Source organism: Rhinatrema bivittatum, chromosome 5, assembly GCF_901001135.1.
Source record: "Rhinatrema bivittatum chromosome 5, aRhiBiv1.1, whole genome shotgun sequence".
NCBI classification, from domain to species: domain Eukaryota; kingdom Metazoa; phylum Chordata; class Amphibia; order Gymnophiona; family Rhinatrematidae; genus Rhinatrema; species Rhinatrema bivittatum.
In genome coordinates this window covers 61,677,869-61,698,793 of record NC_042619.1, presented here as the reverse complement: position 1 = coordinate 61,698,793, position 20,925 = coordinate 61,677,869, and the positions used below count along the sequence as shown (strand labels likewise).

General features: G+C 47.0%; 1 protein-coding gene and 1 long non-coding RNA gene across 2 annotated transcripts in view; one reads left to right on the top strand and one right to left on the bottom strand.

Annotated features, from left to right (window-relative positions):
• Positions 1 to 361: 361 nt before the first annotated feature.
• On the bottom strand, positions 362 to 5,908 carry LOC115091980 (zinc finger BED domain-containing protein 4-like). Its single transcript, XM_029602391.1, has 2 exons — positions 5,833 to 5,908; positions 362 to 5,484 (listed from the first exon to the last, which is right to left on the bottom strand). Exon 2 carries the CDS (start codon positions 3,362 to 3,364, stop codon positions 746 to 748), a length of 2,619 nt encoding a protein of 872 aa, XP_029458251.1. The 5' UTR covers positions 3,365 to 5,484; positions 5,833 to 5,908; the 3' UTR covers positions 362 to 745.
• Positions 5,909 to 6,003: 95 nt separating this feature from the next.
• The window catches only part of LOC115091979, a 38,940-nt gene continuing 24,018 nt past the window's right edge, over positions 6,004 to 20,925 (top strand). The window contains exon 1 of the long non-coding RNA XR_003856869.1: positions 6,004 to 6,054. This is a non-coding gene — a long non-coding RNA (uncharacterized LOC115091979). The remainder of the gene's footprint in view (positions 6,055 to 20,925) is intronic.

The window sequence follows — 20,925 nt, the reverse complement described above, 5'->3', positions numbered from 1 at the left end:
TTCTCCTGCTTTTCTGTGACCCCATGACCTTCCAGCATAAGTTTTTGACAACTCCTGCCGCTGTCCAGATGTTTCCTGTAGTTTCTCCAAATCAGGATCAATAGGGCATTTAAAGTTCCCATGGCCAGAACTGCAAGCAGGCCAAGGCAGCAAAGGATTCTGGGTGAGCCATAGTCTCCACGTTGGTTTCAAACTCAGGCACACATATCACCTGGGAGTGAGAAGCCTGTGTGTGCGCGTGTGGTGTCTGTGGGAGAGAGAGCCTGGAAGTGAGAAGCCTGTGTGTGTGCGCATGTTGTGTCTGTGGGAGACAGAGCCTGGGATTGAGAAGCCTGTGTGTGCGTGCTGTGCCTGTGGGAGAGAGAGCCTGAAAGTGAGAAGCATGTGTGTGCGTATTGTGCCTGTGGGAGAGAGAGCCTGAAAGTGAGAAGCATGTGTGTGCGTATTGTGTCTGTGGGAGACAGAGCCTGGGAGTAAGAAGCCTGTGTGCATGGGAGGACAGGAGGTAGACAGGAGACAGGAGCAGCGCTCAATGCTGGCAGGCTGAGGTGCACCCCAATGGGCGGTGTTGGGGATGCAGCAGGAAGGAGCGTTCATGTGTTGTGACTCCCGGAGTGGCTTCTTCTGGGGGCCACAAGAGGCAGCGGCATTGTGGTGGTAGTGGCACTGGTGGGTGCCCCAGTTGGCGGTGCGGGGAGCACAGCTGCACAGAGCAAAGCCTCTCTTCCAACCCCTGACAAGAGGCTCACTCCTCCTCCCACTCACAGGGAACTTCCGGATACCCAAGCAGCGGAAAGTTCATTTTGATGAAAACCAATTGTTCTACTAAGTCTGGAGACAAACGTGCACGGTGTGGACTCACAATATTCCCTGTTATTGAAAATACTCTTTCACTTTGCACACTGGTTGGTGGGCAGGAAAGAAAGTGCTGTGCTACTATGGCAAGTTCAGGCCACATTGAAGCTTTCTGTGCCCAATATCTCAAGGGATCTGTGTCCATGCTCTGAACTGGCTCAGACAGAAAACTCTTAACATGAATTTCTGAAAGCTTCTCTTGTAAGTATTGCTGCTGGTCAGCACCACTCACAATTCTGCCAACAAGTGATGCTCTTGACTGGAGCATGATACCCAATTCATGAAACTTGGGATGAGGTTGGTCTCTCATGGGAGGGGAGAAGCTGGTGGAAGCAGTTGAGCAGGATGGAGTTGGAGACTGAGAAGAAGATGTTCCTAATTCATCATCATCATCCTTAAAACTGACCCTCTTTGACATTAATATTTCAACCACTCTAATCAACTTCCTTTTCCAGTGTCCAAGAGCATTGCACTTGTGAGCAAAACTGCCTTTCACACGTGGGTCACACATAGCGGCTAACATATAGCAATCTCTTTGCATGACAGGTTTCAACCTTTTTTGTACTTGCTCTTTTAAGCATTTCACAAGCAATAACACTTCCTTCGAGAACTCTGGCTGATGCAGAAATTTCTCTAATACCTGCTCCAGATAGTATATTGCAGGGATGACATCACCTAACGTGGCTGTAGCTGAACTCAGTGCATCAGTATATTCTTTAAAAGGCTTGAGGACATGCACCATCTGTGCAATGTTTGTCCAGTCCTGACATCCAAGAGGACTTTCCAATCCAATTTCAGATGCCACTGCCAAATCATGAAGAGGTGTCTGCTGTTCAGAAAACCTCTCCAACATAAGATAAGTGGAATTCCATCTGGTAGGCACATCCTGAACAAGGTTGTGCAATGGTGCCCCAACTGCTATTTGCCTCTCTCTGAGTTGCTTCCCACTTTTCACACTGCAATTGAAATGTTCAGCTATTTTGCGACACTTTTCAATCAACTGCTTCAGGACTTGACTAGTATCACCTTCCTTACCACTAAGCCCCAAAGCATCCCTCACTACCAGGTGCAGCATATGTGCAAAGCATTGGATGCCCTTTAATCCACCATCAGCCAGAGCCTTAACAATATTGGCACCATTGTCAGTAATGAAATATCCATTTAAAAGTTCCTTATTACTGCTTCTAAGGAGCCCATTCCATCCTTCCATCATCCCCTGAATTGCCTGTAAGATATTTTCTGAAGTATGGCTCTTGTCCAGCACTTGAGCGTGAAGTAAAGCCCACCGGTATCCTGGCGAAACCTTTTTGGAGCTGCTGGTGCTATTGTTGCCACTACTTACAGGTAATGCCTCATCCAGCTGCCACCAATGTGCTGTTAGAGACAAATATGCATACATTGCATTCATACTAGTCCAAATATCAGTGGTGAGATGGATGCTCCTCCCCTTTGCTCTTGCTATCACAATCTGCATTTCAGCACGACATTTTGTGTACAGGGAAGGAAGCACCTGACAGCTAAATGTAGTTCTTGAAGGAAGTTTGTAGTACGGGGCCAAAAAATGGATCAGCCGCTTAAATCCCTCATTTTCTACAATCTGCAGTGGCTGATCATCCACAGCAATCATTACAGCAATATGTTGTGTAGCCACTTTGGATATTGCCTGCTTCTTACTCTGTGAAATTGTAGAAGGACACCACCCCATCTGCTCAATGGTAGCTTGCCGGGGAAGAGGAGGAGAATGCTGCTGCTGCACACAATCTGTACTACTACTTTCCTTCTGTGGTTTACTTGAAGCCTGGGCAAGCACAACAGTGGGATCAGCTTCTTCTACAAGCAACAGTGCTCTATGTGCTTTTTCCAGATGATATTTCATGTTGGTGTTATTAAGATGTCCAAGATTTCTTCCACGGCTCACTATCTTTTCACAATGGTTACATTCGGCATATCTCCGATCAGCACCAATATGAAAATGATTCCATACCATAGATGTCTTTCTACTGTCACTTATGCTGGGCTGGTCACTAATTTTCATACTAGTAGTAGTAGTTGTAGTCACGTGCTGATGTTCAAATGGTGTAAGGGTGATAATGGCACTGGCAGTGGTTGTTTTTGCAGTCTGACTAGTCATTGTCATTGGTTTTGCAATCTGACTGATATTGCCATTGGTGGTGTTCGCCTCCTCCTCAGAATTTTTTCTAGCTAAGAAACCCTGATCATCACCATCCTCCTCCTCAACATCAGATTCAACATGCAAGATATTCTCCAGCACTGTTCTTTTATCTAAGAATTTGACCTTTCCCTCACATTGTTCTGATTTAGTTCCTTCCTTCCCCTGCAAGTAACCTTGCACTTCTACATCCTCATTCTGATTCTTCTCAAAAAATCGCAGTTTTTTTATAGGGACTGGCAGACTACTGCTTCTGGTAGCACTAGTACTAGCGCCAGTGCTCTTACCATCAATACTAGTACTACTAGTACCATGTTTTCTTCCAGAGGGGAGTGGCATGATGATTGAACAAGTTATTAAATTAGTTTGTTATTTTTAAAACTTTACTGAGCTAATAGCTATTAATAGCCCTAGACCAAAGGACAAAGGTTAGGATATATAGCGACACTAGTGTTCTGATTGATATACTAGTGGCTCACTGGCTAGTGACACGAGGCTGGTAGCCTAGCTAAACTATAATAAATCTAGTAGATTGATATAATAAATCTACTACACTACTGCTGCACTGTTTGGTATTTTTAGATATATAGCCCCAGATCACAGGACAGAGTATAGGAAATATAGTGACACTAGTGATCTGATTGATATACTAGTGGCTCACTGGCTAGTAGCCTAGGTAGCTATAATAAATCTAGTAGATTGATATAATAAATCTACTAAAACACTACTGCTGCTCTGCACAGAAAGCACCTACCTTACAAGCACTGCTGCTGGTGCCTATCTAAGCTAGGATAATGCTGCTAAGTGCTAAGCAGAGCTTACTAGCTAGTAGCCACTAACCAGTGACACTAGGCTAGTAGCCTAGCTTGCTGGCTAGTAGTAGCAGCTAGCTAAGCCAGCCACCTATGAGCTATCCTTTAACAAGAAAGACTTATCAATCAACAGCTGCAGCTAATTACTGATTGATTGATATAATCAATAATAAATCAAGTAGAACTCCAGTGAATGGATTGAATAAAGAGCTGATGTTTTCTCGTCAAACCCCACAAAACAAAAGCAACAGACAAGCAGAGAACCTCTTATTATATAGCTAGTGAGTAAAAGTAAGAGGGAAAATAAACCTATACTTGGCAAATTCAATCATCATGTACTTCTCATAAAAAATGAAACAGGATTAGAAAATTAAAAGGGTGTGCATAATGCATATAATGCCAAGACTCCCTTTCTAAAATGCACAGGGACTGGCAAATTCAAAACATGCACTAGCATTTCATCTGCCAGTGCCTGGTAACACAAGAATAAACAAACAAATTCTAGTCACATAATTACATGTTATCAATCACAGTAGGACTAGAACCTTTTGTCAAGCTATCACCCATTCCCATTGCCCATATAAAACACACTCTGTAAAAAAACCACCACCTCAGCAGGAACCTTGGTAACATGAATAAATAACAAGAAGATTCAAGACAGCCAATAGGAATACATATTCATCCCTAAATTGACTAAAAAGTGTCAATTTAGTATCATTTTCTGTTAGTGCGCTGTATATGTCCTAAGCATATTGTGCGCTATTTCCCGTTAATGCGCAGTAATAATCCGGATAAGTGTGCAAAGTCATTACTGCGCACTATGCACTTATGAAAGTGTATGTAGCCTCCGTTAGTGTAGTAACTCCGTTAGTGCGCACTAACACGAAATACGAATTTTGCTGAAATTTTGGCAAAAATCGCTTTGTTTATCTGTGCTTCCGACCCATGACGAATTAAACAATATCATTTACATTGTCTAATTTGTGAAAAATGAATGCACATCCCTACTGAGTACTGGCCAGTTGGCAACTCTCTTCGTGCTTGATAGGGAGAAAGGATGACAGATGACAAACTTATAAGCTATGGATCCAACCAACATGGGCAGTAATGGTCAGACTGCACAATATTGCAAAACGTCCTTCCTCATTCAGGGGCAGAAAATTTTTTTTACATATAGCCAAAACACCTAAGAGACTGAGTTTGAAAATGTCCCTTCTTTTTCTGTAGTTTGCTTTGAAACACTTTATAAAAAGTATAAACCTGACTCAGGTTGGCCCTCTCAGAACCTATTCACATGCTGCTTCTACTTCAGATGGTTCCACTACCGCAAGCAAATGTGCCATGAGTATCCAATATACTGGACAGAAAAAAAAAGGTCCCTCTGTCTGAGAAGTCCTTGGTTCTTGGATCAAAGGGAATCACTTAAATGATATCAGATCTGGTTCTCTGGAGACGTGAAGTTGTGTGCCATGAGGGAGTCAGCATGGCCCTGGGTATGTGTTATCAGTTAATAAAGTCTTGTTCCTAGTTAGATCATTCCTGAAGTACTTGTATCTTCTTCCTGAGGAGCTCGGCCTCCCTGATAACAACACATAGTGGCAGCATAATAGACTCCTGAATGCCACAGTTTTGGGAAGAACAGCAGTGCTGAAAAAAAAGTCACAAGAACACGTAGAGGTGAGAGGAACGGATTGTATCGGCAGGGCAGAAATGACAGCTGCTTTGTTTAATGCCCAGTCCCCTGAACCATTTACCTTTCCTACCCCAGTGAATGGCCTAAAATAAGGGAGGCATGGTTTCAATTTATGTGATAAACCGAACTTTTGTATCGGCCTTCATTATCGACCCGCCGCGGGAAATATCGGTTTCCACGCGGTTCGGGTCGATTTTGTTATCGGCTGCCCAGAAAAAAAAAACCCAAACCCACCCAACCCTTCAGATTGAATTAATTGGAACCCCCCACCGTCGCGACCCCCCAAGACTTTCCGAACGTACCTGAAGGTCCCGAGAGCAATCTCCCCCACTCGGGCCGTCGGCTGCCAGTAATCAAAATGGCGCCGGTGGCTCTTTGCTCTTACTATGTGACAGGTGCTACCGGTGCCATTGGTCGGCTCCTGTCACATGGTAAGGGCAAAGAGCCACCGCCGCCATTTTGCTTACTGGCAGCCGACGGCCCGAGCGGGAGAGATCGCTTCCGGGATCACGCCGGACATCCAGGTACTTGCGGCAAGTCTTGAGAGGGATTCTAGTTAAATTTGTAGAGTGTTTTTTTTTTTTAATGTACTCTTTCTCTCCCTCCAAAAAACGAGAGGGAACCGTACGAAATTTCGCGGGTTTCTCTCCCTCCTCCCCCCCCCCCCGCCCCCTCGAACGCGACGAAATAGGAACTAGTGCCTTTATTTCCTATTTCGTGTAGATGAATGCACATCCTTTTCAGATGGTTCTGCATTGCTGCTATGTTAAAAAGTAAACCAGAAGAGAAGCAGAAAACAACTAATGTATTTACTGGGAGACCAGCCATGGACATTTTCTGCCAAGTCACTGAGCTGGAATCTTTTTGAAATTCCTTTCTTTTCTCCATTGGGAAAAAGTGGAAGGTGATAGCTGCCGCTGCTTTAACCTGCTACTTTTTAATTTTTTTTTGAATTACCACTGGGAACCAAGCAGATAATATCCCAGTCATTCAAGCACAATATGAAGGATATAACAAATTGATGGAAAGTTTTGCAAAGCATATCATTATGAGATACAATATAATTTATGAATTGGCAAAGTTTAATCTATGTGTGAAAAAAAGGAAGGAACCCAAAGATCTGTAACCCTCCCCCCCCCCCCTTTAAAAAGGAGGCGGCACACTTCAGAAACAGCTAAGCACTGCACTTCTTTGTGCAGCATCTGGTGGTAATGGTAATGGCAGTGGCTATTCTCTGTGAACTTAATAGCAGGTAATGGACTTCTCCTCCAAGAACTTATCCAATCCTTTTTTAAACACAGCTATACTAACTGCACGAACCACATTCTCTGGCAACAAATTCCAGAGTTTAATTGTGCGTTGAGTAAAAAAGAACTTTCTCCGATTAGTTTTAAATGTGCCCCATGCTAACTTCATGGAGTGTCCCCTAGTCCTTCTACTATCCGAAAGAGTAAATAACCGATTCACATCTACCCGTTCTAGACCTCTCATGATTTTAAACACCTCTATCATATCCCCCCTCAGTCGTCTCTTCTCCAAGCTGAAAAGTCCTAACCTCTTTAGTCTTTCCTCATAGGGGAGATGTTCCATTCCCCTTATCATTTTGGTAGCCCTTCTCTGTACCTTCTCCATCGCAATTATATCTTTTTTGAGATGCGGCGACCAGAATTGTACACAGTATTCAAGGTGAGGTCTCACCATGGAGCGATACAGAGGCATTATGACATTTTCCGTTTTATTCATCATTCCTTTTCTAATAATTCCCAACATTCTGTTTGCTTTTTTGACTGCCGCAGCACACTGAACCGACGATTTCAATGTGTTATCCACTATGACACCTAGATCTCTTTCTTGGGTTGTAGCACCTAATATGGAACCCAACATCGTGTAATTATAGCATGGGTTATTTTTCCCTATATGCATCACCTTGCACTTATCCACATTAAATTTCATCTGCCATTTGGATGCCCAATTTTCCAGTCTCACAAGGTCTTCCTGCAATTTATCACAATCTGCTTGTGATTTAACTACTCTGCACAATTTTGTGTCATCTGCAAATTTGATTATCTCACTCGTCGTATTTCTTTCCAGATCATTTATAAATATATTGAACAGTAAGGGTCCCAATACAGATCCCTGAGGCACTCCACTGTCCACTCCCTTCCACTGAGAAAATTGCCCATTTAAAAATTGCCCATTTAATTTAATCCTACTCTCTGTTTCCTGTCTTTTAGCCAGTTTGCAATCCACGAAAGGACATCGCCACTTATCCCATGACTTTTTACTTTTCCTAGAAGCCTCTCATGAGGAACTTTGTCAAACGCCTTCTGAAAATCCAAGTATACTATATCTACCGGTTCACCTTTATCCACATGTTTATTAACTCCTTCAAAAAAGTGAAGCAGATTTGTGAGGCAAGACTTGCCCTGGGTAAAGGCATGCTGACTTTGTTCCATTAAACCATGTCTTTCTATATGTTCTGTGATTTTGATGTTTAGAACACTTTCCACTATTTTTCCTGGCACTGAAGTCAGGCTAACCGGTCTGTAGTTTCCCGGATTGCCCCTGGAGCCCTTTTTAAATATTGGGGTTACATTTGCTATCCTCCAGTCTTCAGGTACAATGGATGATTTTAATGATAAGTTACAAATTTTTACTAATAGGTCTGAAATTTCATTTTTTAGTTCCTTCAGAACTCTGGGGTGTATACCATCCGGTCCAGGTGATTTACTACTCTTCAGTTTGTCAATCAGGCCTACCACATCTTCTAGGTTCACCGTGATTTGATTCAGTCCATCTGAATCATTACCCATGAAAACCTTCTCCATTACGGGTACCTCCCCAACATCCTCTTCAGTAAACACCGAAGCAAAGAAATCATTTAATCTTTCCGCGATGGCCTTATCTTCTCTAAGTGCCCCTTTAACCCCTCGATCATCTAACGGTCCAACTGACTCCCTCACAGGCTTTCTGCTTCGGATATATTTAAAAAAGTTTTTCCTGTGAGTTTTTGCCTCTACAGCCAACTTCTTTTCAAATTCTCTCTTAGCCTGTCTTATCAATGTCTTACATTTAACTTGCCAATGTTTATGCTTTATCCTATTTTCTTCTGTTGGATCCTTCTTCCAATTTTTGAATGAAGATCTTTTGGCTAAAATAGCTTCTTTCACCTCCCCTTTTAACCATGCCGGTATTCGTTTTGCCTTCTTTCCACCTTTCTTAATGTGTGGAATACATCTGGACTGTGCTTCTAGAATGGTATTTTTTAACAATGACCACGCCTCTTGGACATTTTTTACTTTTGTAGCTGCTCCTTTCAGTTTTTTTCTAACAATTTTTCTCATTTTATCAAAGTTTCCCTTTTGAAAGTTTAGCACGAGAGCCTTGGATTTGCACACTGTTCCTTTTCCAGTCATTAAATCAAATTTGATCATATTATGATCACTATTGCCAAGTGGCCCCACCACGGTTACCTCTCTCACCAAGTCCTGTGCTCCACTGAGAATTAGATCTAAAATTGCTCCCTCTCTCGTCGGTTCCTGAACCAATTGCTCCATAAAGCTATCATTTATTCCATCCAGGAACGTTATCTCTCTAGCGTGACCCGATGGTACATTTACCCAGTCTATATTGGGGTAATTGAAGTCTCCCATTATTACTGCACTACCAATTTGGTTAGCTTCCCTAATTTCTCTTAGCATTTCACTGTCCATCTCACCATCTTGACCAGGTGGACGGTAGTATACCCCTATCACTGTAGTCTTCCCTGATACACAAGGGATTTCTACCCATAAAGATTCAATTTTGTATTTAGTCTCATGCAGGATGTTTATCCTGTTGGACTCTATGCCATCCCGGACATAAAGTGCCACACCTCCTCCCGACTGCTCCTCTCTGTCATTGCAATATAATTTGTACCCCGGTATAGCACTGTCCCATTGGTTATCCTCTTTCCACCATGTCTCTGAGATGCCAATTAAGTCTATGTCATCATTTACTGCTATACATTCTAATTCTCCCATCTTACTTCTTAGACTTCTGGCATTAGCATACAAACATTTCAAAGTTTGTTTTTTGATTGTATTTTTATTCTGCTTTTTAATTGATAGGGATAAGTTAGAATTTTTTAGCTCAGGTGAGTTTTTAGTTACAGGCACTTGGACTACTTTTCTTATTATTGGAACCTCACTGTCGGGATGCCCTAATTCTAATGCATCATTAGTATCCTTTAAAGATACATCTCTCCGAACCATGCGCTGCTGAGCGACTGTCGGCTTTCCCCTTTGTTCTAGTTTAAAAGCTGCTCTATCTCCTTTTTAAAGGTTAGCGCCAGCAGTCTGGTTCCACCCTGGTTAAGGTGGAGCCCATCCCTTCGGAAGAGACTCCCCCTTCCCCAAAAGGTTCCCCAGTTCCTAACAAAACTGAATCCCTCTTCCTTGCACCATCGTCTCATCCACGCATTGAGACTCCGGAGCTCTGCCTGCCTCTGGTGACCTGCGCGTGGAACAGGAAGCATTTCAGAGAATGCTACCTTGGAGGTTCTGGATTTAATCTTTCTACCTAAGAGCCTAAATTTGGCTTCCAGAACCTCCCTCCCACATTTTCCTATGTCGTTGGTGCCCACGTGTACCACGGCAGCCGGCTCCTCCCCAGCACTGTCTAAAATCCTATCTAGGTGACGCGTGAGTTCCGCCACCTTCGCACCAGGTAGGCATGTTACCAGGCGATCCTTACAAACAGTCTAACTTTAGTTAGTCAGCCTGAGTGACTCACAGCTCCCTTGATTAACAAATGTTGTTCCCTATTCAAACCTAATCACACTACCTCAACACCTTTCCAAGGTGAGTAACTGAGCTGAACTATTCAACTTTTTTACTTTGGTATATACTGCTCCTAGCTTATTTCTAGCTTCTGGCTACTTTTTTGTGGGGTTTTTTTTTGTTTTTCAATACAATGCACTCAGTTATTTATTAAATAAAACACTTAGCTCTTTAAAAGTCTGGAGGACACTTTAATAGTCAGGTAGACTTTTAAAAAATAAACACACTACCTACTGCTACCTTATTGACTGACTAAATACAAACAGTCTAACTTGTTTATTTATTCACTGCCAACCTACTGCTACCTTATTGACTGACTAAAAATACAAACAGTCTAACTTGTGTATTCACTGCCTACCTACTGCTACCTTATTGACTGACTATTTAAAAATGCAAACAGTCTAACTTGTTTTATTCACTGACTGACTATTAAAGGCACAAACACACTAAATAATATTCCCAAATAGTTAACTTTGCCCCAATACTTTTAAAAAAGTCAATGTCCCAAGCAAAAACTTACTGATTCCTTTCAGCCACCAGCAAGGTGATCCTCTCCTCTCAGTGTTTCCACTGGAATGTGGGTTACTGAGCTCTTTCCTTCTAATTTATAATGTGCTTCTAAAGTAAATTAGTGCAAAATAATCCCTTAGGAGATGTACACTTCAGTTAGATTTCCTGAGTGACTCACTGCTGTGCTGATTAACAAAGAATAGCACCTATTCACAAATACACAATAGTACCTATTCACAAAACACACAATCTTCACACTTAGTTAGTCAGCCTGAGTGACTCACAGCTCCCTTGATTAACAAATGTTGTTCCCTATTCAAACCTAATCACACTACCTCAACACCTTTCCAAGGTGAGTAACTGAGCTGAACTATTCAACTTTTTTACTTTGGTATATACTGCTCCTAGCTTATTTCTGCAAGCACAGATTTGTGCTGTGGGAGCAGAATTCACGGAATTCCAACATAACAACAAAAAACAATCCACTCAAAACAGTTGTGTTCCAAAGCAAAAAAAGAAACATTTAAAGAACCAAATCACTGTGAATCTGGAAAATGTAGTAGGCCAGATTGACAAACTGCCAATCATCTGGACCAGATGATATGCATCCTAGGATACTGAAGGAACTAAAAAATAACATTTCTGATCTATTAGTTAACATTTGTAACCTATCATTAAAGTCATCCATTGTACCTGAAGACTGGAGGGTGGCCATTGTAACCCCAATATTTTAAAAGGTCTTCAGGGGCGATCTGGACCAGTGAGCCTGACTGCAGTGCCAGGAAAAATAGTGGAAACTGTTCTAAAGATCAAAATCGTAGAGCATATAGAAAGACATGGTTTAATGGAACACAGTCAACATGGATTTACCCAAGGGAAGTCTTGCCTAACAAATCTTTGTTTTTTTGGAGGGGTGAATAAACATGTGGATAAAGGTAAACCGATAGATGTAGTGTATTTGGATTTTCAGAAGGCGTTTGACTCCATGAAGTTAGCATGGGGCACATTTAAAATTAATCGGAGAAAGTTCTTTTTTACTCAGTGCACAATTAAACTCTGGAATTTGTTGCCAGAGGATGTGGTTAGTGCAGTTAGTATAGCTGTGTTTAAAAAAGGATTGGATAAGTTCTTGGAGGAGAAGTCCATTACCTGCTATTAAGTTCACTTAGGGGGTAATTTTCAAAAGGAGTTACATGCGTAAATGTAGCTACTATTGTAGCAATTTTCAAAAGCCATTTACTCAAGTAAAGTGCACTTATGTGAGTAAATCCTATAGGCAAGTCAATGGCATATATTGTAGCAATTTTCAAAAACCCACTTACTCAAGTAAAGTGAATTTACTCCAGTAAACCTGGTTTTTACTCGAGTAAATGCTTTTTAAAATCAGGCCCTTAGAGAATAGCCTCTGCCATTAGCAATGGTTACATGGAATAGACTTAGTTTTTGGATTCTTGCCAGGTTCTTATGGCCTGGATTGGCCACTGTTGGAAACAGGATGCTGGGCTTGATGGACCCTTGGTCTGACCCAGTATGGCATTTTCTTATGTTCTTATGACAGAGTCCCTCATGAGAGGCTTCTAAGAAAACTAAAAAGTCATGGGATAGGATATTTTCAATATATTTATAAATAATCTGTAAAGGAATACGACGAGTGAGGTTATCAAATTTGCGGATGATATAAAATTGTTCAGAGTAGTTAAATCACAAGCAGATTGTCATACATTACAGGAGGACCTTGCAAGACTGGAAGATTGGGCATCCAAATGGTAGATGAAATTTAATGTGGACAAGTGCAAGGTGTTGCATTTAGGGAAAAATAACCCTTGCTATAGTTACACGATGTTCCCCGTATGTACCCGGATCAGTCCAGACTCCTGGGTTTGGCCCCCCCTCTAGCAGATGGAGACAGAAGTTTACAAACAAAAACTCCGCCTATATCTAGGCTGGTGCCACTTACAGTCCGGCAGTATTCTTCTGCTCCTAGCAGGTGGAGAGGGTGCCAAACCTACAGTCTGTGCTGAGGCCTAGATTTAGGTGGTAGTTAGTGTGTAAAAAAAAAAAGGAAGAGAAAGCAGTTCGAGAGTAGGAAGCCGACGGATTGGGGTTCGGACCGCAGAGGCTTGCCTGCTGGTCACCGAGCCTGCCTCCCAGAGGGTAGTGTGGTCTTGAGGGGACCATCCCCTCTGGTTGAGGCCGCTGTTACGTGGGGGAGCACCACTGTCAGCGTCTATCAGGGCTGGGGGTGACATTGGGGTGGCCGGTTCCCTCCCCCCAGCTGGACCCGGACCTGATTTACCGGTAACTGTGTCTGTGTGTTAAAAAAAAAAAAAAAAAAAGTACTGCCTGTTTTTCTTCTTTTGTCTATGCCTCGTCTCTCCTGTCCTGTTCCTGTGAGGGGGGAGGTAGAGGACTGCCGTCGCCGGGGAGATCTTTTCTTTTTTGTACTGTGCCTACCCTTTTTTCCTCTTCGGGGCCGCAATGCCGCAGAGAGCTGCATGTCAGGCCTGCGGGTCCGCGGCCATGCGGCTGTCAAGGGACAGCCTGTCTTCGTCATGCATTTCCGGCGGGGAGGGGGGGTCCGCGACGCTGGCAGGGTCTCGGGGCAGCAGACAGGTACGCGCCGGTCCCGAGGTCGGCAGGCCGGCGATCAGTGCGGGGACGCCGGGTCCGGGTGCCATTTTGTTTTCTTCGCCGGCGGGAACGGCGGCCATTTTAGGTCCAAGGGAAGCCGCGGCAGGCGAGTTGCCGGCATGTGAGGGGGAGGACGACCCTCTGCCGAGGTTATCCCCGCAGCGGGGGGGTCCCAAGGTGGACAGTCGCGCTTCTGCCATGGGGGCTTTCTCTCCACATCCCTCTGAGGGGGAGGAAGAAGAGGCCTCGGACTCGGACTTGTCCTTTGGGTCCGCGTTTGTTCTGCTTATGCATAAGGCCTTCAAGGCCCATAGACGGGCCAAGAAGAGGGCATGGGAGACCTCCAGTCCGGATTTGGGGCCTCGGGCGGAGAAAAGGTCCAAGCCAGATCCGGGGTCAGAGGGCCAGAGTAGGGCTCGACCACTCCGGTCCTCGGTTCCCAGGGGGGAGCTGGAATCGACCATGGACACGGATGAGCCGGAGGACCCGTCCGGGGATACAGAGCTTCCGTCCCAGCCCCTGAGGGGCTGGGACAGAAGCTTATATGGCCTCAAACTAATGAGAGGGAACCACAGGGATGGCGTGCCACAGATGCAGGAATTTGAGGTGGGAGGTGCGAGGCCTACGTCGACGGAATGGGACTGAATGGCAAGTGGGAATGCTCAGCAAGTACTTACGATCGCGGCGTCACACTTGGATTGGTTTAGAGAGTCACGAATCCGCTGCTTGGGGCGGATACTATGCACAAATAACCATCTTTGAACCTGTTTGCATAGTCCTAGTGTGTTGGTACATTTTGGAACACATCAGGATGTCGGCAGGTTATACCCGGAAGCACTGACGCTGCAGGTCCGACAGGATCTTATCTGTAATATAGATACACGCTGGTGCGTGGAGTTGCTGTATTAAAAGGCAAGGGTCACCGGCCTGCATAAGAGTCTCGTTCAGACCCCGGGGATTGAGGAAGGGTACGGTACTGTCCCTACATATATTTAAAAATTAATACATAAATAAATAAAAACCCTGCGCTGGCAGCAGTGGACTTGGAGGGTCGGATCAATCCCTTCTCGGGTATTTTGAGTGCATGGTCTTCGTATATTGCTGAGGAGAGGGGTTAAACTCTTCCCTGGGGAGGGAACCAATTGGGGTGCAAATGAAGTACATCACGGTTCGTATTAAGAACGTATCCAAGAAGACGTATTGTAGGCTCGATAACATGGTAATACAGGGTGCTGTAATGACTGCTACTACCTTTACAGCTGGACATTTCCAATGTGGCCCAGCTGAACTGTGGCATATGCCCTGCTAGCTAGGGCTATCCAAGCACCATAGTGTGCAAGGTCGGTGTCCCGGAGACCGGGGCAGTACGGATTGGTTCCTCAACGATCCCCCCCACATACAATATGGTAGTAATGACATGAGCGGGGGCGTTCTTCGAATACATATATGTTCAAGGCTTCCTATGTAGCCTAGAGCACCTGGCTCAAATGCAGCGAGACTGGGGTTTTGTTTCCCATGCTTCTCCTTGTGAGCTCGGGAACTTCGTTTCAACAATAGTCTAAGATAAGTCCTCCAGTTTTGGAGTACACGAAGAAAAAGATTTAGAGCAGTGAGACTGTCAAAAGATTATGGGGGATTGGGGTAGTTAGAGCTATGTTCTCCTGCAGATCACACGTTTGTTGGCATGAGCCCAGGCACATTGGACAAGTTGGACGGCATGGCCGGATCATCTCAGCGCACGCACAGCCACATGTGCATCGAAAAGTCGCTCCTTCGAAGTTAATTCGTTACACCTTGAATGGCAGAGGCTCCTCTTCTTCGTCAAAAAAAAAAAAAAAAAAGGGGGTAGGAGGCTCACAGTATGCGGCTGGCCACTTCTACTTCCATGGACATGTTACAAGGACACTTTGCCCCTAAGTATGGGAATCTTACCTTTCAAACTAAGCCTACCTTTCAAACTTGAGTCACTGCTTTCCCATAATGCAGAAGCCCATGCCAGGGTTTTTTCCATCAAGTAGTGGTAAAATATAAAAGGGGCTCCGAGATCGCTGTGGGGAAGTAGCTAGGCCGCTAGAAAGAATAGTTTACTACAGGGAGTCATAATTCTTCTCCACAACCGTTACCCCCCCCCTACAAAAAAAAAAAAAAAAAAAGCACACCTTTTTGACCACATACTGGTTAGCAGGGCTTCAGCGCCAGAAATTAATAGTCGAAAGTGTTCTAGATATCAAAATCGCTGAACATATGGAAAGACATGGTTGGGAGGAACAAGGTCCGCATGTCTTTGACAGGGGCAGGCTTTGCCTTCACAAATCTGCTTCACCTTGGAGGGAGTTAATAAACATGTGGAGGGGTAAACAGGTAGATGTAGGGGAAGGGGGCGAACAGGTAGATGGACGGACAATTTCTTTGTGGTAGGGAGTGGGCAGTTTGGACTGCGCTTCTAGGATGGTATTTTTTTAACATTGACCGCACCCCCCGCGCTCTTTTACCATTGTACTGGAGATACGAGTTCTTTAATTGAAGCTGTCGAGGTGTTCAGGTGAGCAGGCAACGGAAACTATGCTGCAGCCAGATTTTCAAAGACTTGTGGCTCGTGTTCTAATGGGACTTGCAAGGAATGGCCTGCAAGGCCATGAGCTGCGCTGAGTCCATGGAGTTTGGAAACAAGTGGTATTGGAGAAAGTGTTGTGTTCCCTTGTCAAAAGGCGAGGAAGCCACCCCTGGGTAGGGGCTCCGAGGGCTCGCCAGTCGCTGGGGTAATCACCCCCAGAGGAAGTTAAGCTATATGATTCAGCAAGGGACTTGTGTATTGCAGAATGGCAAAGGATGGGAAGCAGAGAGCAGGATTGAACGGACAATTTCTTTGTAGTAGGGAGGGGGCAATCTGGACTGTGCTTCTAGGATGGTATTTTCTAACATTGACCGCTCCTCCCGCGTTCTTTTACCGTTGTCGCTGCTCATTTCAGTGTAAGTTTAATTTATTTTAACATTCACTACTGGAAATACGAGTTCTTTAATTGAAGCTGTCGAGGTGTTCAGGTGAGCAGGCAACAGATACTATTCTGCAGCCAGATGTTCAAAGACTTGTGTTGCCCGTGTTCTAATGGGACTTGCAAGGAATGGCCTGCAAGGCCATGAGCAGCACTGAGTCCATGGAGTTTTGCAACCAGTGGTATTGGACAAAGTGTTGTGGTCCCTTGTCAAAAGGTGAGGAAGCCACCCACGCGATCTGCGCTGAGTCCATGGAGTTTTGCAACCAGTGGTATTGGACAAAGTGTTGTGGTCCCTTGTCAAAAGGCGAGGAAGCCACCCACGCGATCTGCGCTGAGTCCATGGAGTTTTGCAACCAGTGGTATTGGACAAAGTGTTGTGGTCCCTTGTCAAAAGGTGAGGAAGCCACCCAAGGGTAGGGGCTCCGAGAGCTCGCCAGACGCTGGGGTAATCACCCCCAGAGGAAGATAAGCTATATGATACAGCAATGGACTACCCAAGGAACAGACTCGAATGCAGATGTGGCACGCGTCCGGCGGTGGTCCGCAGAGCAGACCAACTCGACAGCTAGATCAGACAGGGGTCCGCAGAGCGTGTTAACACAATAATCTGGCAGGGTGAAGTGAGAAAGCGGTAACCACAGGGTAGTAGCTGTAATCGAAAGGTTAACGACAAAGTGGCGGCTGCTAGGGTTAATAGTGGGCCTGAACCGAATGGCCAGAGCCCACCAATAACCGACGCGACGCCCCCTCCCCCAACGCGGACGGCGTCCAGTAAAAGGAGGAAGGAGAAGTGCGCGCCGACGCGGCCGTACCGGTGCGGGAAAAGGTCCATCACCCCCCCCCCCCCCCCCCGTACGCGTGCGAGCAGGAAAGGTGGAGCTAGGCCACGCCGCTGGCGCACAGGGGAATCATGGGCGACGCCGGCTGATGACATCATCGGCCCGTTAAAGGGCCGCGGCAGAGACCAGGACCCCCCTTTTCTTGCCCCGGCGAGCCACTGAAATCCCACCCACCCACCCTACGAATAAGTAGCGAGAACGGAGAATTTTGGTAAAGAGTGAACGTACAATAAAACCAATAACACTGTATTATACTAAGATGACAATATCACGAGTGTACATTCTTATAACTGAATAACTTAAGCAGCAGATAGCATACTCATGTTAGTTAGTCCAGTTCAAATGCTATTCATTGATGGTGTTAATGTCGCAGCTGAGAGGGGAGGGCGGTTACCCGGGCCGGTTGGGCATAGTGCAAGTGGTGCTGGTGACATCACCGGACGGCGTGGTAGCCGATCCGCGCCTTGGGCGGCGTAAAAAGGTTGGAGCGCGGAATGCGCCGATGGTCGCGGCCCCCTGGCTGGCGGACAAGGCGGGGGGCCCAGGGAGTAAGACTGCCTGGCTTGGTACTTACGGCGGGCAGGGGTGGAGACATCATACCGGCTCGGGTACTCAGGGAAGTTGCATTGATTTGTTAAATAAACGCTGCGGCCTTATTATACCAACAACAGTTCTCTGTGTTGTCAATGTGTATAAAGTGAATGCTTACGGGATCAAGGAGAATAAAGGGGCAGGGGTAGGGACGACGGACAAGTGGACAAAGTGGCGGCTGCTAGGGTTATTCCTGCCTCCCCTAACTGCGGGTCATGCCGCGCGAGGCGGCCTGTTCCTCGTGTGGCCGGCAGTCAAGCCGGCTCTCGTCGGAGGGGTTCTGTTCATCCTGTCTTCCAGCGGAGGAAGACAAGACGCAGTCGGGGGACGGCACAGGAGACCACAGCAAGGAGAGCGCGTTTCGGCGGCGTCAGTCCCCGTTCCCGCTGAGCGTGGGAACGGCGGCCATTTTGTTTTCTGACGAGGAGGCCGGCGGGTCAGAAAATGAGGCAGGGGAATCGTGGGTGGCGCTTCCTCCTGTTTTGGCCCCCCGGACGGAGCAGGAGGGCAGGCAATCGGCTGGAAACGTCCCGGGAGGTTTTTCCTCTGGACTGCCAGGTTTTTCGCCGGAGTTTGTGGTGCTGATGCACCAGGCCTTCCTACAAAGCAGCCAGTCCCTGGATCCTCACTTGAGTCCTACGCCAGCTAAACTGCCACGACTGGACGTCTCTTTGGGGGGACCTTCGGTGCTGGGGCTGGGACAGACGTTAGGGACGGCTCAGACACCCTCCAGGGCGCCCGCGGGACCGTCGCGGGGTGTCCACATAAGTTCGGAGGCGGACCCCTCCCAGGATTCGACCGGGGAGGATCCCAGTGTGTCGGCCCAGATGGAGGGCGACGACCCATGGGTCCTCCGCATATTTCAAGCGGAGGAGTTGGATGGGCTCATCCCATATATTCTTCAAGAGATGGACATTGATCCTCCCCCGGAGCCGTCTGTTCCGGATCCTAAGGTGAGAAAGGGGGATCCCCTCCTGGCAGGGCTTCGGCCTCTGCCCAAGGCTTTTCTCACCCATCCAAATTTCTTGCAGTTGATTTGCAGGGAGTGGGATGCTCCGGAGGCTTCTCTCAAGGTCAGCAGGGCAATGGAAAAGCTCTATCCTCTCCCTATGGATTTCCTTGAATTGCTTAAGGTCCCGGCGGTGGATTCGGCTGTCTCGGCAGTAACGAAGAGTACTACCATCCCAGTTATGGGCGGTACTGCCTTGAAGGACCTTCAGGACAGGAAGCTTGGAGGTCTGTCTAAAGAGGATCTTCGAGGTCTCCGCGCTCGGAGTCCGAGCGGCTATTTGTACTGCTCTAGCTCAGAGAGCGGGACTGCGTTGGGTTCAACAACTGCTCACCTCGCAGGATCTTCCAGAAACCGAGGCTCAGCAGGCAGACAGGTTAGAGTCTGTCCTGGCTTATGGAGCGGATGCTCTACATGACCTTCTCCGGGTCTTATCTCGCTCCATGGTGGCGGCGGTGTCGACCCGTCGCCTTCTGTGGCTCCGCAACTGGTCGGCGGATTCTTCTTCCAAGGCGCGACTGGGATCCCTGCCTTTCAAGGGCAAGTTCCTCTTCGGGGAGGACTTGGACCAAATTATAAAGTCTCTCAACGAGAATGCGGTGCATAAACTCCTGGAGGACAGGCCCCACTCAACCAGGTCATTCAGCTTCTCTAGAAACCGGACTTGGAACCAGCGTCGGGCGCGAGCTAACAGACAGCAGCAAGCGCCTCGGTATCCTTCCTCTCGCTCTCAGTCTTGGAACCGGTCCTTTCGTGGGCGTAGGACCGGCAAGGAGCCGGCAGGCCCTCGCTCTTCCGCCAAGCCAGCACAATGATGCCAGGCGGACCTACGAGCCGACCCCGAGGGTGGGGGGTCGTCTCGCTCTTTTTTACAAGGAGTGGGTCCACATCAAATCGGATCAGTGGGTCCTGGACATCCTAAAGAACAGCTACGCATTGGATTTTGTCCGCGCTCCCAGAGACAGGTTCCTCTTCTCCCCATGCGGGTCTCCCCACAAACAAGGAGCCGTCTGACAGACCCTCGATCGGCTGCTAGCCTTAGGGGAAATAAGGCCGGTGGCCGCCTCCGATTTGGGTCGAGGTCATTACTCAATCTATTTCGTGGTGCCCAAAAAGGAGGGCAACTTCTGACCCATTCTGGACCTCAAGACCACTAACAGAGCTCTAGGGGTTCCGCGGTTTCGCGTGGAAACCCTCCGCTCGGTCCTGGCCGCTGTTCACCAGGGGGAGTTCCTTGCATCACTGGATCTGACGGAGGCATATCTCCATATCCCAATTCATCCGGATTACCAGAAATTTCTACGCTTCAAGATCCTGGGTCAACACTTCCAGTTCCGGGCGTTACCCTTCAGCCTAGCCACGGCACCACGCGTCTTCACAAAGGTGATGGTGGTAGTCGCGGCGGCTGTCCGCAGGGAAGGGATCTTAGTTCACCCATATCTGGACGACTGGCTCATTCGGGCGAAGTCTCAACAGCAGGGGATGCAGGCCGTGAACCAGGTGGTTTTTCTCCTACGGTCACTGGGCTGGATTATCAATTATGACAAGAGTCATCTCACACCCTCGCAGACGCTGAATTTTCTGGGGGCTCATTTCAACACGAAGTTAGGCAAGGTGTTTCTGCGGCCGGAGCGAGCACAGGCGTTGCGTGCGCAGATTCAGCGATTCTCATCCCTCCCGGAACCCACAGCCTGGGATTACCTTCAGGTACTGGGGACTATGGCCTCCACGATCGACCTGGTACCGTGGGCCTTCGCTCATCTTCGGCCCCTCCAGTGGGCATTGCTGTCCCGGTGGAAGCCGGCTTCAAGGGATTACCAAGCGGTACTGCCGATCCCGGCGGAGGCTCGTCTCAGTTTCCATTGGTGGTTAGACCCTCAACGCTTGGCACGGGGAGTGCCTCTGGAAACCCCGGACTGGGTAGTGGTCACCCCGGACGCCAGCCTCACTGGATGGGGGGCTGTCTGCCACTTGAGCTCCATCCAAGGCACATGGACAA